This window comes from Drosophila montana, unplaced genomic scaffold, assembly GCF_035044405.1.
Source record: "Drosophila montana isolate Dmon_TW-CO22-7 unplaced genomic scaffold, ASM3504440v1 contig_402_1, whole genome shotgun sequence".
NCBI lineage: Eukaryota > Metazoa > Arthropoda > Insecta > Diptera > Drosophilidae > Drosophila > Drosophila montana.
In genome coordinates this window covers 4,459,597-4,474,779 of record NW_026998739.1, presented here as the reverse complement: position 1 = coordinate 4,474,779, position 15,183 = coordinate 4,459,597, and the positions used below count along the sequence as shown (strand labels likewise).

The 15,183-nt window shown below is 40.8% G+C and overlaps 3 protein-coding genes across 6 annotated transcripts; 2 read left to right on the top strand and 1 right to left on the bottom strand.

Moving 5' to 3' along the window:
• Positions 1-122: 122 nt before the first annotated feature.
• LOC135439175 (breast cancer anti-estrogen resistance protein 3 homolog) lies at positions 123-6,302 on the top strand. 2 transcript variants are annotated; one of them, XM_064697832.1, is made up of 9 exons: positions 123-378; positions 461-586; positions 658-813; positions 867-1,035; positions 2,482-2,836; positions 3,090-4,103; positions 4,677-5,111; positions 5,178-5,584; positions 5,644-6,302. In XM_064697832.1, the coding sequence occupies exons 1-9, from the start codon at positions 321-323 to the stop codon at positions 5,768-5,770; spliced, it is 2,847 nt and encodes a 948-aa protein (XP_064553902.1). In that variant the 5' UTR covers positions 123-320; the 3' UTR covers positions 5,771-6,302. The 2 variants fall into 2 exon arrangements, with proteins under 2 accessions (XP_064553902.1, XP_064553903.1); XM_064697833.1 differs by lacking the exons at positions 123-378; positions 461-586; positions 658-813; positions 867-1,035 and adding an exon at positions 1,994-2,126.
• A 797-nt stretch (positions 6,303-7,099) lies between these two features.
• Gal (beta galactosidase) lies at positions 7,100-10,710 on the top strand. Its single transcript, XM_064698063.1, has 6 exons — positions 7,100-7,390; positions 7,456-7,619; positions 8,557-8,707; positions 8,772-9,114; positions 9,235-9,382; positions 9,452-10,710. Exons 1-6 carry the CDS (start codon positions 7,241-7,243, stop codon positions 10,542-10,544), a joined length of 2,049 nt encoding a protein of 682 aa, XP_064554133.1. The 5' UTR covers positions 7,100-7,240; the 3' UTR covers positions 10,545-10,710.
• Tsp26A (Tetraspanin 26A) lies at positions 10,081-14,973 on the bottom strand. Of its 3 annotated transcripts, none has more exons than XM_064698065.1 (6): positions 14,436-14,969; positions 14,287-14,367; positions 13,145-13,423; positions 12,706-12,822; positions 12,518-12,623; positions 10,081-10,957 (listed from the first exon to the last, which is right to left on the bottom strand). In XM_064698065.1, exons 1-5 carry the CDS (start codon positions 14,718-14,720, stop codon positions 12,555-12,557), a joined length of 831 nt encoding a protein of 276 aa, XP_064554135.1. In that variant the 5' UTR covers positions 14,721-14,969; the 3' UTR covers positions 10,081-10,957; positions 12,518-12,554. The 3 variants fall into 3 exon arrangements, with proteins under 3 accessions (XP_064554135.1, XP_064554136.1, XP_064554134.1); XM_064698066.1 differs by lacking the exon at positions 10,081-10,957 and adding an exon at positions 12,966-13,076 and having other exon boundaries at positions 12,063-12,623; positions 14,436-14,973; XM_064698064.1 differs by lacking the exon at positions 10,081-10,957 and having other exon boundaries at positions 12,063-12,623; positions 14,436-14,966.
• Between the last annotated feature and the right edge of the window lie 210 nt (positions 14,974-15,183).

Sequence of the window (15,183 nt, the reverse complement as noted above, 5' to 3'; positions counted from 1 at the left end):
AAATTTTCTTAAAACTGCAATTTGTAAAATGGCTTCAATATCTAAAACTGAATATTAGGAATTTTCAATTTTAAAAATAACAAAATATAAGACAGCTAAAAATCAGTAAGGGTATTCAATTAGCGACTTGTCCAGCTTTGGGTTTTTTTAGTGGTGTTTTTCTAGAGTTTCGTTTGTTCAGTTTGTTGAGGCTAAGCGTTGTGAGCGGTTGGAAATTCATTTACTGAACGCGCGGCAATGTGACGGCTTAATTATATTGCCATAAGCGTTATAGACGAACGCAGTCGCAGCTGAGAACTACGTCGAAATTGCCGGGCAACATGGGCAATGTGCAAACGCGTCAGCTGGAGTCGCGCAATGCGACAAATAGACGCAGCAGTAAGTGATATAAGCGTTAGAAAAGTTGTTCTTATAGAAAGTCAGAGATATTGCCACACTCTCTCTCTCTCTCTCTTACTAGGCATACTGTGGAACTTTCGGTATCCCCAGGCCGCCAGGCGACGCGACGATGTCGCAATGATCATACACAACTCCAGGCTGAGCATTAGCGAGTGGCTAAATCTGCTGGAGCTGCAGCAATATGAAGGTCAGTTTGTTCAGCAGTTTTTAGCGAATGCAAATTGCACAATAACTCACGTGTCACATCCGCTCAAGCAGGCAATCTAAAAATGTACGCCACAGTCGATGATGTCGGCGACATAACCGATAGAGACCTGAAGCGCTTGGGCATACGCAGCATGTCGCATCGCCAGAAAATGCTCAACAGTCTGCTGGGCGTGCGGGCCAAGCGTAGGCAGTCCATGAATCTGGAAGGTGAGCGTAGCTGATAATCCTCGAGCGAAACTAATCAAGCTAATCTGAACCAGCGCTGAGAAGTGCGCCCTGTGCGGTGCCGCGTCGCAAGAGCTCCTGCCCGATGGTTTATCTAGATGCTGATAATATGGCTGGCAGTAATGATAGCGGTGGAGCAGCTGTGATTACCACCAAAAGTGGCAAGGTCTTAAAACAATTGACATTCGATGAGACAACAACAATGTGAGTACAGGCCAGAGAATCGACTAGATAAGACACAAATTATGCGCAAATTTATGGTAAAAGCCATATTTAAAAGAAGTGAGTATTATGCTGGGAAACTTGAGTTCAGTTCTCTAAGAGATCTTATCATTTCCTACTCAGTTTAACCCATTTTTCTTATTGTTTGTTGGTTAATGATACTCCATATTTTACGTTAGCACATGCTTGATCCTTAAACATTTACTAACTGTGCACTAATATTTCCTTTTTAGTTTTCGGATTAAAATTACAGAATTAGCAGTTTTCCCAGTTGATTTAGCGTAAAGAAGATTTCTGAGTGCACAGTTCTTATATTCATAATTTAATTAATATTAAGAAGTTTTCTTGGCTTAACTAAATTTTAAATAGTTTTTCTTTTCGAAATGGCCTGTCATAGAAAATGTTGCTTCCCTTTAAAAAAAAATTGGTTGAAGTCTTGATTTTGGCCGACAACATTTTGTAGCTTACGTTCATTTGAAATGTAACGAATTCTTAAACAAGTTCCACTACAATAGCATTCACATTCAATTTCTGACATTCACAATGCGCTGCCTTCCCGCATGTGCCTATTCCTTACCTAAAAACAACCACTTCTCCAGCCCCCCCTGCAAAAAAATAATATATTTCAATAACAAAAACTCTGCGCATGCCCCAAAGAATTTCCCATAAAAAATAATAAACCTTATGACGGTTAAGTCAGGCGGCATAAAAATCTTAAAAACAAAACACAAAACATTCGGTTAAAGCGAACAACCCTCACAAGGACATTCGACTTGTGCCAGGGTGGGCTTTAGCCTGGACAGAACGCAGAGCGAATTTAGATGGCAAAGAGTGCAGACGAGGACTGCGATAAGAAAAGCCAAAGCACAGTAAGCGATAAGACTAAACAAAATTACAAGTTTTTAGCTGCAACAAAAATATAACAATAATAAAAAATTGCTAACCAAAAATAACATACTAGTTATTTTGTATGTAAAGCCAAGCTTTGTGTAAACAAAAAGAAAACTGTTTAAGGCGTGTCCTGCGTAGATATTCTGTAATGAAAAATTGTCCTAACCAAATGGGCGTAGCAGGTGAGTGATAACAGTTTGTAAATTAAATAAATACAATTTATTTAAAACCAACATTTGAGAAAATTAGAATAAATCTAATTGCAGTCAGAAATGTTTGTAAATGTTTTTGAAAATTGTACTATCAATAGATAAGTGCATTTTTTTTTGCACTTGAACTTCAGACAAAAGTTCGCATATACCAAGGAACAATCCTGTGCGAGCGAATTTCCCTTTTCAATAAAAGCCCGACCGTGGGGGCAATGAACAGAGCACACAACATAAATTACCCATAATAAGGGAAATTTATATACTTGCACTCGCCCACCTACTCTCCCTTACTCTCTCACGCTCTCTCTCTCTCTCTCTCTCTTTGCAGCTATGAGGAATTGAGACCGCGCTCCAAGTGCAACAGCCCGCATTGGGACAACAACGCCGACGATATGGAAAGCGGCAACAACAGCAACGTGTCCACACCCATTGCCGCCTCGCCCAATCCAAACGAGCAACAGGAGGCCATTGCGCTGAAAAAGGCCCTCGAATGGGAACTAAGTCTAGATGCACGGGAATTGCGCTCGCATGCCTGGTACCACGGTGCCCTGCCACGTCAGCGTGCCGAGGAGATTGTTCAGCGAGAGGGCGATTTTCTGGTGCGGGACTGCGCCTCCCAGCCGGATAACTATGTGCTCACCTGCCGCAGCAAATCAGCTGTGTTGCATTTTGTGCTTAATAAGGTAGGTCGGAAAACAAGGGACTTTTCGTAAGATCAGTTTAGTAGAGAATCTTTTAAAAAAGCCCCAACAAAAAACCCCACATATCAAAAAACAATCCAATAGTAACAATTAAATCTTAAAGATTCTGGCATTTGTGTTAATAAAAGAGTTAACTGAGATAAGATTTATCTAGGCAAATATTTTAATAATATCCCATTTTTTAAGCATTAACAGTATTTAGACACTTACCTGTTTTTTCCCATTTTCCTTGCAGCTGGTGCTACAGCCTGAGACTGTCTACGAGCGCGTGCAGTATCAGTTCGAGGAGGATGCCTTTGACACGGTGCCGGATCTAATCACATTTTATGTGGGCTCTGGCAAGCCCATTTCAGCTGCCTCGGGTGCTCTGATACAGTATCCATGCAATCGCACATATCCACTCTCCTTCTATGGCCACAAGATCGTGGGCAATCAGCTTCACACACAAATGCTGGCCGGACTGCGTGGCCTGAGTCCACTGAGCTCGCCCATGGGCAGCAGCAGTGCAGGTGGCTCCGCCATCTTTCGCTTTGGCCAACTAGCTGGCGATGTTCCAGCACAACAGCAGGCGGCGGCGGCGACGGCAGGGACGCCAGCCAGTCCGCACTGCTCGCCGCCTCGGGTGCGCCGGGAGGTGCCGCCGCCCAGGCTGCCCTGCAAGAAGCAGCAACGCTCACAGAGCTTGACACCCGCCCAGGCCATGGTTGTGTGCAACATCAACAAGCAGCAGGAGCAGCAACAGCAGCAGCAGCTCGCCGCAGCAGAGGCAACCAACGGACACGGGCTGGCGCGATTTCAGACCATTGCACGCTGTAATCCCACCATTGATATGCAGTTGCAGTCGCAACAGCTGGAGCACAAGTTTAGCACACAATCTTTGCCGCGTCCTAGTACTTCGGCGGCGCAGGCGCTGCGCCAGCAGGCAGCGGCGCGCATTTGCAACTTGGCGCGCAATTTCAGCCTGGACACGCCGGATCGCGCGCCAAGTCCGCCGCCCAAGCCACGCAAGGAGCCGATGGCCGCAGTTTTGGCATATCAGGCCAGCGGCTCGGATTCGGGTAACGGCTCAGGCGACTCGGCGCCAGGCGATGTCAGCGAACTGAGCATACAACGTGGCGGCGTCATTATCAAAAATCCTCGATACATGAGCAGTTCCGCATCCAATGGCACGCTCAAGAGCTTTACTGAATTCGATGCTTTGGCTGCCGAGGAGCAGCTCTTCACGCTGCCCATTGAGGAGTTTAAGCTGGTGAGAATTCAATGTTCCTTATTTTCATAAAATAGCAATAAGAATTTCACACACACACACACTCGCGCACAAATAATTTAATTTTCTAAAACACAACCGATTGATGTACGCGCCATTTAAAAAGTTACGGTTGTTTTGCCAAAGTGTGGCCGTTTTTTTAAAGCCAACATACATTGTGAATTATTGCCAACTTACGCGCATTAATTTGACTATACATATGTACCTATGCAGCGTAATTCTGCTGAACCGAAAGAAACAGTCGACGAAATTTGTTTTGCTTCTCTGGATTTTTTCTCTTTGTTGCGGAATTAATTGATAACAATCATTTATTTGGTTTGTCACTTAACTTTTTATAAAGCTACAGTTGCTTTGGCAATGTGTGTGCCCAAATAATATTTATGTGCAAAATATCAAAATATGTTTTTGCATCCAGGTGGCAAGGTACGCGCAATAATTCAAGTTTTATGGGCAACAAAATTTTGATATTAATTTCGATTATATGTTTGCTTATACAAATAATTTTAAGAAACGACTATTTGATTTAGTAATTTTCGTTTCCTTTTCGCATTTCAGAGCAGCAAATTTGATTTTGAGAACTTTAGTACGTTGCTGCTGCCATCGGTGGAGAACAAGCCGCTGGATGGGGATGCACTGAACACGTTCAAGATGATGCTGCTGGAAACGGGTCCCAAGCTGCTGGCCGAGCATATAACACGCATCGACATTGGATTATTTCTGGACGAGCCTACAAATGAGTCGGACTGTTACTTAAGCTGTTCAGGCCTGGAGCTACTGACTCTGCCACATGGCAAAGTTTTTCGCGAGGATCTTATCGAGCGAACGCAGTGCATCAAGCTAATGGTTGCCGTGACTATACTCACCTGTCAAACGGATTTGGATCGCGCCGAGCTGCTGAGCAAATGGATACAAATTGCGGTAGAAACGAAAACAGCGCTGGGAAATCTTTTCGGTTTTTGCGCTATTATGTTGGGCTTGTGCATGCAACAGGTGGGTTGGCTAGAGCCTCGAAATGACAATGGAATTCTAATGTCTGCATAAATTTCAATTTTTCAGATACAAAAACTCGACCAGGCCTGGCATATTCTGCGCCAAAAATATACGGACAGTGCTTTTACATTTGAGGCCAAGCTGCGCCCCACTCTAAGCAGCATGAATGAGGCCTCCAATCCGCAGGCGCCAAACACAACTGTGCCCCATGTGCTGCTCTATGCCCTGCTAATTGATAGGCCCGTGCTGGATATTATCAATCATGGCAATGTGGATGAGCGTCCTGCGCTTTATAATACCTGCATTGCGCCTTGGGAATCCAAGGCAGACGATTTTGGCATGTCCATCAATTTTCAGCATTTGGATGCATCGCGCGGTTTTCTCAAGAACTTGGATCTGTATCGTAAGAATGCCAAGATTATTATGGAAGAGGCGAGCACCAGATTGGATGAACTGCTAGCGGATGCTTTTCGGTAAGTCATCCTGCAACTTGGTCTATTTAGTTTAAAGCATGTTTCTCGTTGGCTTTCAGCACCGAATTTCACGTCAAGTTCCTGTGGGGCAGTTCGGGGGCTACCGCTAAGCCCGAGGATCGGCATGGAAAGCTAGAGAAGGTGCTAACACTGATGGCCGATAAATTTTGCAGCGTCAGCACCTAATTAAAAAAACTTTAAAACAACGATATAATATGGACTCTAGTTTGTAAGCTGATGAATACTTAACACAATCAAAAACTTAAACTTCTAAGTCCTTGTACTAGTCCTTTAGTCCTTCTATATCCCAGCTCTCCCGCAGTTTCGCTCTAACCCTCTGTAATTTCGTGCTGTTTCTACCTCAGCCTTTGTGTGTATAATTTTATACAAAAGCAAAATAGAAGCACTTTTGTTACAGTTCAAATAATTTATAAAAATAACAAAATGAAAACATATTTAAAATTTAGTTAAGCCAAGGAAACTACTTAGTATTGTTAAAACACTCCTTAAATTAACAATTACAATTTCAAGCTGGACGTAATCAAAATGTATTTACAACTAAATATAGTCATATGTTGATTCTCTGAGAGAGTTGGCATTATCCAATATATATTGAAGCACACTACCAAAGGCATTTATAGTCTAGTACTTAACACATATATTCAACTAAATAAAGTATTATACATACTATAGACTCGACAATATACAGTTAATCAAACGCATCATTGTACGTGCATAAACACATATATTTAAACAAGTGTAAACCATTTACTGATGATATAATATAATTTTTTGCAATTTTATAAGTGATAGTGCGGTAAACTACAATAAAGAAAATAAAGGAAACATTTAAACCACTTCGAAATACATAATCACGAGTGCCCTTCCACAAGAGTCATGTATAAAGGCAAGGGTAAAACAATCTGAATATAAGTAGAATTATTGACAGTGTAAATAGGATAAGGGCAAGGGAAAGGTCACATCAACTGCAAACAAGTCGGGTTAAATTCAAACAAAATGAGAGAAATCTATTAAACAAGCCCTTATTTTGATTCTTAAGATTCGAAACTTCCATAAGAAAATGCAATGATCTTTAATCAGGATCAGCTAGTTAGGATAAAAAGTAAAATGTTGAAAAACGATTCGAATAGAGAAAGACTTAAATTTGTTTAATATTAAACAAGAAATGTATGAAGAGTGAAGTAATTCGAAGCAAAATATTAAATGTTATTGGGCTATTAGGAATTATCGATTAGATGTTTTTAAATCAGTATAGATATGCTTATTTGCAGCTACTTCAACTAATACTGAAATAACGATAATGAGACCCCACTTGTGGAAGAAAAATGTGATTGTTCGAAAACAATTACGATGTGCATTCAACTTAAGCCCGACATTAGCTTTATCAGGCACTCCAGGCGAACTTATCAAAATACATAAGAATATAAATACTATTTATGTATTCATAAAGTGGCCGATCAAAGTGCCAGCCAGCAACCCGAACCCGAAACCGAAACCCCCTGACATTGTGCGCCACGCAGAGCTGTGAAGCGGTCGTTATTAAAAACTTGCTGTTGCAGAAAAAAGCTAACTTTACAGTCGAGCTTAGAGCTTACGGCGTAAGTCGAGATCGAGCTTTAAAGCCCAGCATTTAACATGAGTGTCAACGGCGGCCCGCGCGGCGGCAAATTGCGCTGCACACGCAAGCGAACATTGGCCATGATCGGCGGTGTTTTAATTTTGATAATCGCTCTGACTGTCGGCCTGTGCGTGGGGCTCAGCGGGGATAGGAGCGGTGTCAGCGAGGTGAGCTTTTCGAGTGAAATTTTGTGAGGTCAACCGAATTTGCATTGGATTATTACCACCAACAGGACGTGCCCGTCTTTAGCATTGATCACCAGGCAAATACATTTATATTAAATGGACAACCATTTCGTTATGTCTCCGGATCGTTTCACTATTTTCGGGCTCTGCCCGATGCTTGGCGAAATCGTTTGCGCACCATGCGAGCGGCTGGTCTAAATGCATTGGATACGTGAGTAGTACTAATGGTTTCTTTTTGGCGGACGTGACTGTAGTAGAATGTGAACGTAGGTCGTAGGACGTGACTGTAGTAGGACGTGGGACGAAACTGTAGGTGGACGTAGGACGTGACTGTTGCTTGCTGTGAAAGCCAAAGTCCAAAGCTTGGAAATTATGAATCAAAATAATGAATAACTCTGATAACTGTGCCTCCAACAAACTGACGATAAACAACAACAAAAATTAAAGTAATTTAAGAAATTGACAATTTAGTATTGTTTTGCTAGATCGGATATGCAGAGGGCAAACTTTAAAGACGCGCAATAAAAAATGTTGATGGGCCTCAAATTAGCTTCGTTTAAAAAGAAACTAAATTGAAATGTTAAATTTTCTTCCAAGCGTCTAATTTACACTTTATAAACAAACAAATAACTGATTTGTTTAATATTTAAAACTGTATAAACGACTTGCAAATAGTTCATAGTTGAATTACTATAAATTTATGGGACGAGATTCTGACAAATATATATTTATAATTTCAAGACTCCAGGCGTACATTCATCAACATAGCTCGTCGCTCCGATTAAGAATGTATACTAGTATATTCCGACTTTCTGTACAATCATTCGCCTCTCGAACGCTTTTCTTGGTATACAAATATTTCTATAAATTATAGGCTATAATATTCCGATCATAATTTTTAGGTGTTAAAAATATATGGGAAATATGCCAAATGTTTATATGAGCATATATCTATATATTTATATTTTATATATTATATTTATACCACCTAAATATAATACTCGATGTACGGATAGATGCTTAGTTAAAGTATGTCAAATGATTCGATTACAGAAACATATGGAATAATGAATGTGGCTAAATTATATTAAGGTCTCAGACAAGCAAATTTGTAGTCCGTGTGTCTTAAATTAATATCCCCTTCCCAGCTACGTTGAGTGGTCCCTGCACAATCCACACGATGGCGAATACAACTGGGAGGGCATAGCCGATGTGGTTAAGTTTCTGGAAATAGCCCAAGAGGAGGACTTCTATATTATACTACGACCCGGACCGTATATCTGCGCCGAGCGAGATAACGTAAGTGGCATTCAGCACGATAATAAAATGATTAACCCAGCCCCTTTGAAACAAACCCGTACAGGGAGGCCTACCCCACTGGCTGTTTACCAAATATCCGGATATTAAAGTGCGCACAAACGATCCCAACTATACAGCGGAGGTGGGCAAATGGTATGAACAGCTTATGCCACGTCTGAAGCATTTGTTTATCGGCAACGGTGGCAAGATCATTATGGTACAGGTTGAGAATGAATACGGTGCGTTCAACGCCTGCGATCATGACTATTTGAACTGGTTGCGCGATGAGACCGATAAATATGTGGAAAACAAGGCGTTAATGTTCACCGTGGATATACCCAATGAACGGATGCACTGCGGCAAGATTGACAATGTATTTGCTACCACGGACTTTGGCATCGATCGCGGTGAGTGAAAAAATAAATAAATAAATATATACCCAAAGGAGTATAGAGGAGCAGAGACGCACCTTTAAATCTTGACTTTGACTGCTTTATTCCATCTGTGTGACATCTTCCATTTGCTAGTCTACGAGATCGACAATATTTGGAAATTGCTGCGCGGTGTACAGCCCACAGGACCGCTGGTCAACTCGGAGTTCTATCCTGGCTGGCTGACCCATTGGCAAGAGACGAATCAGCGACGCGACGGTCAGGAGGTGGCCAGCGCCTTGAAGTACCTTTAAAGAAACTTTTTTATAATATTTAATTGTGCAATAACAATTGTTCCACTTACCACATTTAGGACCATACTCAGCTACAATGCCAGCGTTAATCTGTACATGTTCTTTGGCGGCACAAATTTTGGTTTTACGGCCGGCGCCAATTATGATCTGGATGGCAGCTTTGGCTATACGGCGGATATAACCAGCTATGACTACGATGCCGTGATGGATGAGGCGGGCGGTGTGACCCAGAAATATGAGCTGGTCAAGCAGGTGATAGGCGAAGTGCTTGAACTGCCCGACATAAATCTGAATCCAGCCAAGCGTTTGGCCTATGGCAAAGTGGAGCTGACGCCCGCCTTGGAGCTGCTGTCGGCAGAGGGACGTGCCGCCCTGTCCAAGGGCACACCGGTGACATCTGATAAGCCCAAATCATTTGAGGAACTGGATCAGTATTCAGGCCTGCTGCTCTATGAGACAACGCTGCCCAGCTTCGATCTGGATCCAACGCTGCTGCAGGTGAACGACCTGCGCGATCGTGCTCATGTCTTTGTGGACCAGCAGCTGGTGGGCACGCTGTCGAGGGAGGCGCGCATCTATTCGCTGCCACTGAGCAAAGGCTGGGGCAGCACACTGCAGCTGCTCGTCGAGAACCAGGGACGCGTCAACTATGATCGCGCCAATGATACCAAAGGCATTTTTGGCCAGGTAACGCTGCAGCTGCACAATGGCGGTGCTCTGCCGCTGGACAACTGGACAACCACTGGCTATCCACTGGAGGCGTACACCGTAGAGGCATGGCGCCAGAAGCAAACAGAGATGAACGCTGCCCTGGAGCCGACCATTGCCCAGCAGCGTTTGCTACGCTCTGGACCCATTCTCTATACGGGCAGCTTTCAGGTATCCGAGGTGGGCGACACCTATCTGAATGTCGCTGGCTGGGGCAAGGGTGTGGCCTATGTGAACGGCTTCAATTTGGGACGCTACTGGCCACTGGCCGGGCCACAGATAACGCTCTACGTGCCCAACGAGCTGCTGAAAGTGGGCCAAAACTCTTTGGTGCTGCTCGAGTATCAACGTTGCAATAAAACCGTCAACGGTGCGGAGCTGCCGGCCGTGCAGTTCGATGCAGTTGCTCAGCTGGACGGTGAGTCCAGTGAGGCGCAAAAGTAGACTCCAGACGTTGTATTTTTTATTATAATTTACAAGCGTTTCTTTATTTGTTTTATTAGAAGCAGTTATTGATTGACCACAACAACCTTGTCAAGCCTTTTATAGTATATATAATATTTGCTAATCTTAGCTGTTATTATTATAATAAACATTGCTTAATTAATTACATTTTCCTTAATTTCTTTCACTGACTGGCATTTTGTTAATCGTAATTTAGCTCGTTATCAATTGACTCTTACGGTATTCGGTAGCGTTTACAAAACTTGAGAAATTTCTCGACTTTTTTTAATGTTTATTAAATTTAAATTTGCTTTTGCAAAATTTAAGTTTTTCCTTGTGCTTTTGCTTTTCTTAAGTTCTTGAAATATTGTGTTCATTGGCAAATGGAGATTATCCAGTAAAAAATACTTTGTCTTGAGGGATTTTACCGTGTTCAGTTAATATCAATAAATTTGAAGAGTATTGAGTATATTTAATGTTTGGAGATTCTCAAAAATATTTCAAAAATGCTAGAGACTCATTTTGGTGTTCAAATGTAAATTCGTCGAAATACAAATAGAGGGTTTTCATACAAAAATATTATATTAAAATTGGTTTCTTTTCTAGGGCAGTGTTCAAATGGGAGGACAAATAAAACGAATATCAACAAATTCTAATACATACAATAGAATATAACTCAGATGCCTATACGTTATTGTTTTTCACCTATTTCTGAGCTAATTTACAGTTCAAGCAATTGTTCTCCTTGGATTTGTTAATCTAAATGTGTTACAAACCATTTAAATACGCTCTTACAGACGCATATCTCGGTCGTATTATAAATATTTTGTTCGATGTTAACGAACTGCCGTGGAAACTTGTTTACAAACATTCTTTCATTTTGTGCAAAAGTTGTTTCGACTAATTCGCGAGCAGTCTTATTTTGAAAAACTCATAACGAACACAAGTCACGTGCTTAGTAGCTCTTATGCAATAATACAAGTTATTTAAATTTGCAGCACAGTGCAAATAAGGAAATACATTAGCGGAAAAATAAATCTATTATGCAAAAATATATATATATATGTATATATATGTTATATACTAATTATTATATTTTAATATATTTGCAAGCTCGTCAAAAATCTAATTAGCAAACTACTTTGAATTTTTTTTTAATTTTAATTTTTTTCTATATGTTTCATGTGCCCCCACGCAAAAATTTCTGGTTTTTGTTCATTAGTGTTATAAAAATACTTTTGTTTTTTAGGTTTCATAGTGATAGATTTTGCTGCTTACATAAGAAATTACATAACGTGCTCTAAATACCCTTACAGACGAATTTTTGACTTCAAACTAAGCTTTATAAATTTATCTACACCTTCTTTTTTAAGCCTAGATAACAAAAAAAGCGAGAGCTTATTTTATTTCATGTTAATACAAAAATTCAGTTTTGTTCGTTTTTTCTGCTAAAGCCTAAAGCACGCTCTGTTAGGGTATTTAAGCTTCGGTGTGCCGAAGGGGTTTTAGTGCGGCAAGTTTTCTTTGCAATTGAAATATATAAAAATGTTTCTTTTTGTTTTTTTTTTCGTCTCGTTTCTATACATTTACTAAAAATATATCACAGCTGCATTTCGAGTTAATTTTTTTTTTTTACTCACGTTCGTCTTTTACGTCTTTTTTATGTAAAAATGTATAGAAAATGTTGGGTAAAACGAAGCCTACGTAAAACAGCAAAAAATTTGGCAACCTAGTTAATAGTTTAGTCAATGTCCATAGAGACGGAATGCGTTTGCGTTTAGTAGACACTCATATATATAGTTAGGTATTTATAGTATAGGTAACTAACCGAAGCGTAGATTTAGATGATGCATTGTGTTGTTATAGTTGTAGTTGTAGCTGTAGTTGTAGCTGTAGTTGTTGAGTTGTTTGTTCAGTTGTTGTAGCTAAAGTTCAATTGCCGCTAATTGTTGTTACTGTGATTGTGTCCTTACCTGTCTAGAGTGCTGTGGGGGCAGCGTGCGCCATTTGTCAGTGCCATTTGGATTTTTGTGTATAGATATCGGCGCGTAGGTTTTGCGCAAAACAAATGCCCAGAATCTGTAAGCATATAAAAGCGTATAAATAAATGCATTCGCTCAAGGTGTAATATCAATAAAAATAAATGAAAACAAACTGAGACCTGGAAAAACATAACACCGATAGCTGCCGTGGAAATGATAATTAAATTATGCTCAATCCATTCTTCGCCAGCCTGGACGCAGCCTTTTTCATAAATAATCTTGGACAGCTCCATGCCCTGTGCCGTGAATAGAAAATCAGAAATCAAATCAGAACACAACGCAAGCAAAACGAATGGCAATAAACTTAACAATAATGATAATTAAAATATATAAATTGAGACATAAGCAAGATAATTTATTGTTGAGCTCTTGCCAGCACCTGCATGATGAGCAGGGCAACACACGAGGCAGCCACGCCTATTAAATTCGTCTCCAGCCAATCCTCTCCAGCGCGCAAGCAACCGCGCTCGTGTATATTTCTATCCACTGGCTGCATGCGTTTATTAAATATTGATTAAGCCTGCAGATCACCAGAGAGAGACCCAACAATAAACTTACATAGCCCTCCTTGCGCACATCGTAGCCGCATTGCTTGTTCTTGATAACCTCCTGCGGTCGCCGGCGACAGCAGGAGAAGGGCACACCACACGCCTCGCGGCTGCCGATTGCGATCGAGGAGCAATTGAAATAGTTATTGCTATCCCAATCCTTGGGCCCATCAATGCCGCAACACTGCAGCCAATCCTCCTGTATCCAATCTATAAGATTCTGCTGATCGGGATCCTCGCGGTAGTGTTTGATGAAAGCTCTCAGGCCCTCGGTGGCCTGATCTTTAATCTATGAAAATACAAATAAAATATATAATTAGTTCCATTAATTGTGAACATATCAATACCAAATGTAATTATATTTCTTTCTAGTCTTATGCATTGGAAATTGGGAGTCTGGAAAATATCCATATTCAGCATCATTGTAACTGCAAACATGTTTTCTTTTAATTGAAATTATGGTGAGTCAGTTTCTTGGATTTCACTTGGCGTCAGTTTCATATGGAACATTTGCTAGGAAAGTTATCAAAAGAGCTCACTTTTCAGTTGTTCCTATGGCAGATATTTAATATGGTTATCCCAGCCAATTATATGAGCCCATTAAATACCTCGCTTGGCCAAGATATCGTGAAAAATAAACAGGTTTCATTCAAGACCTAGACTTTTGACCTATCCGTTCCATATAATCCTATCCGTTCAGCTATAAGATAAAGCCTGATCGTGCCCAATCGACAATTAGTATTAAAGGTTTCTAGGCCAAGTTTTGTGTATATGTAATATGTATGTAGATTTGTTAACCTTCGAATATTTTGAAACTGTTCATATCGTTTGTACTCAAAATTGTATGTCATTTTTAATATAGTCTTTGACTCTATTAAAGTATAAGCAACAGATATAGTCGTGGGTTCACGCTTAAATGAGAATTAAGAGTTGCATGTTTTCCAAGCTAAAAATATTTCTTGACACAATTAGCATACCCTTTGCTCTATAAGGGTATTTAACTACACGTACTTATCATTAAATGCTCGTTATCTGAGTAAAATCCACAGAAGAACTTGTTATTTACAAGGTTTGTTTACATTAGCTGGGCTAAATTTAGCTTTGGCCACCAATTTGTAAGCAGCATACCAATCGTGAGCAATAACAACTTACCCAGCCTTTGTCCTTGAGCACAAACGCCAGCCCGCAAAAGCCAATCTCACTCAGTAGCAGCACGCTTAAGAATATGGCATACTGTTAATAAATAATGCATAAGCTTTACTTATTTATTGAGAGCAAATAATTTATTGTGTTGTACTCACGGCGCCCAAGAGGCAGGTATTTTCGCGCAGTGCACCCACGCTGCCCATAAAGCCCAGCATAAAGGTGATGGTGCCCAATATGATGAGCACAAAAGCGGGATCCAGTGCGATAAACGTGAGCTTGCTGATGTTCCGGAACATATCCTTTTCCATCCAGGCCCAAATGCCAATGGCGAGCACAAGAAGCGCTGTCAGCCAAATAAGTACATTGCTGGTGAAGAGCAAATATTTGAGGCAGCAACTGATTTCACTTGTTTCGCGACGATATTTGCGCACTGCGGGCATTTTGCGAGAGTCGATGGCGGCAACAACAACTCGACTGAATTATTCTAAATGCTACGGAATGATTACGCTTGTATTTTAAACTATTACTAATGACTGGGTTCGTTTTATTTTACTAGAACGAAAAGCTGTGTTTACCAGCCACACAGATTTTCGACTTAGCAATTGTGCGACGGAAACAACAAATAAGAAAACCTGTAGGCTAGTGCGAGAAGTATGATAGTGTAGCCTTTTTGAGTCGTATGTTATTAACACGACACTGTAAACATCAAGCTTTAACGTTGCCTCAGTCTCACTATTAGTGTTGCCACATTGTTATGAATTTGACTGCAACTACTTTATTTCACAGTATTTATGACTATGCTGAACATTTTGCTCCACCAGCTAACATCACTACTCCTCACTTAACAGCATTTTCGCATGCATAACAACACAAATATTCAAGCAGTTAACATATTTTCTTGCT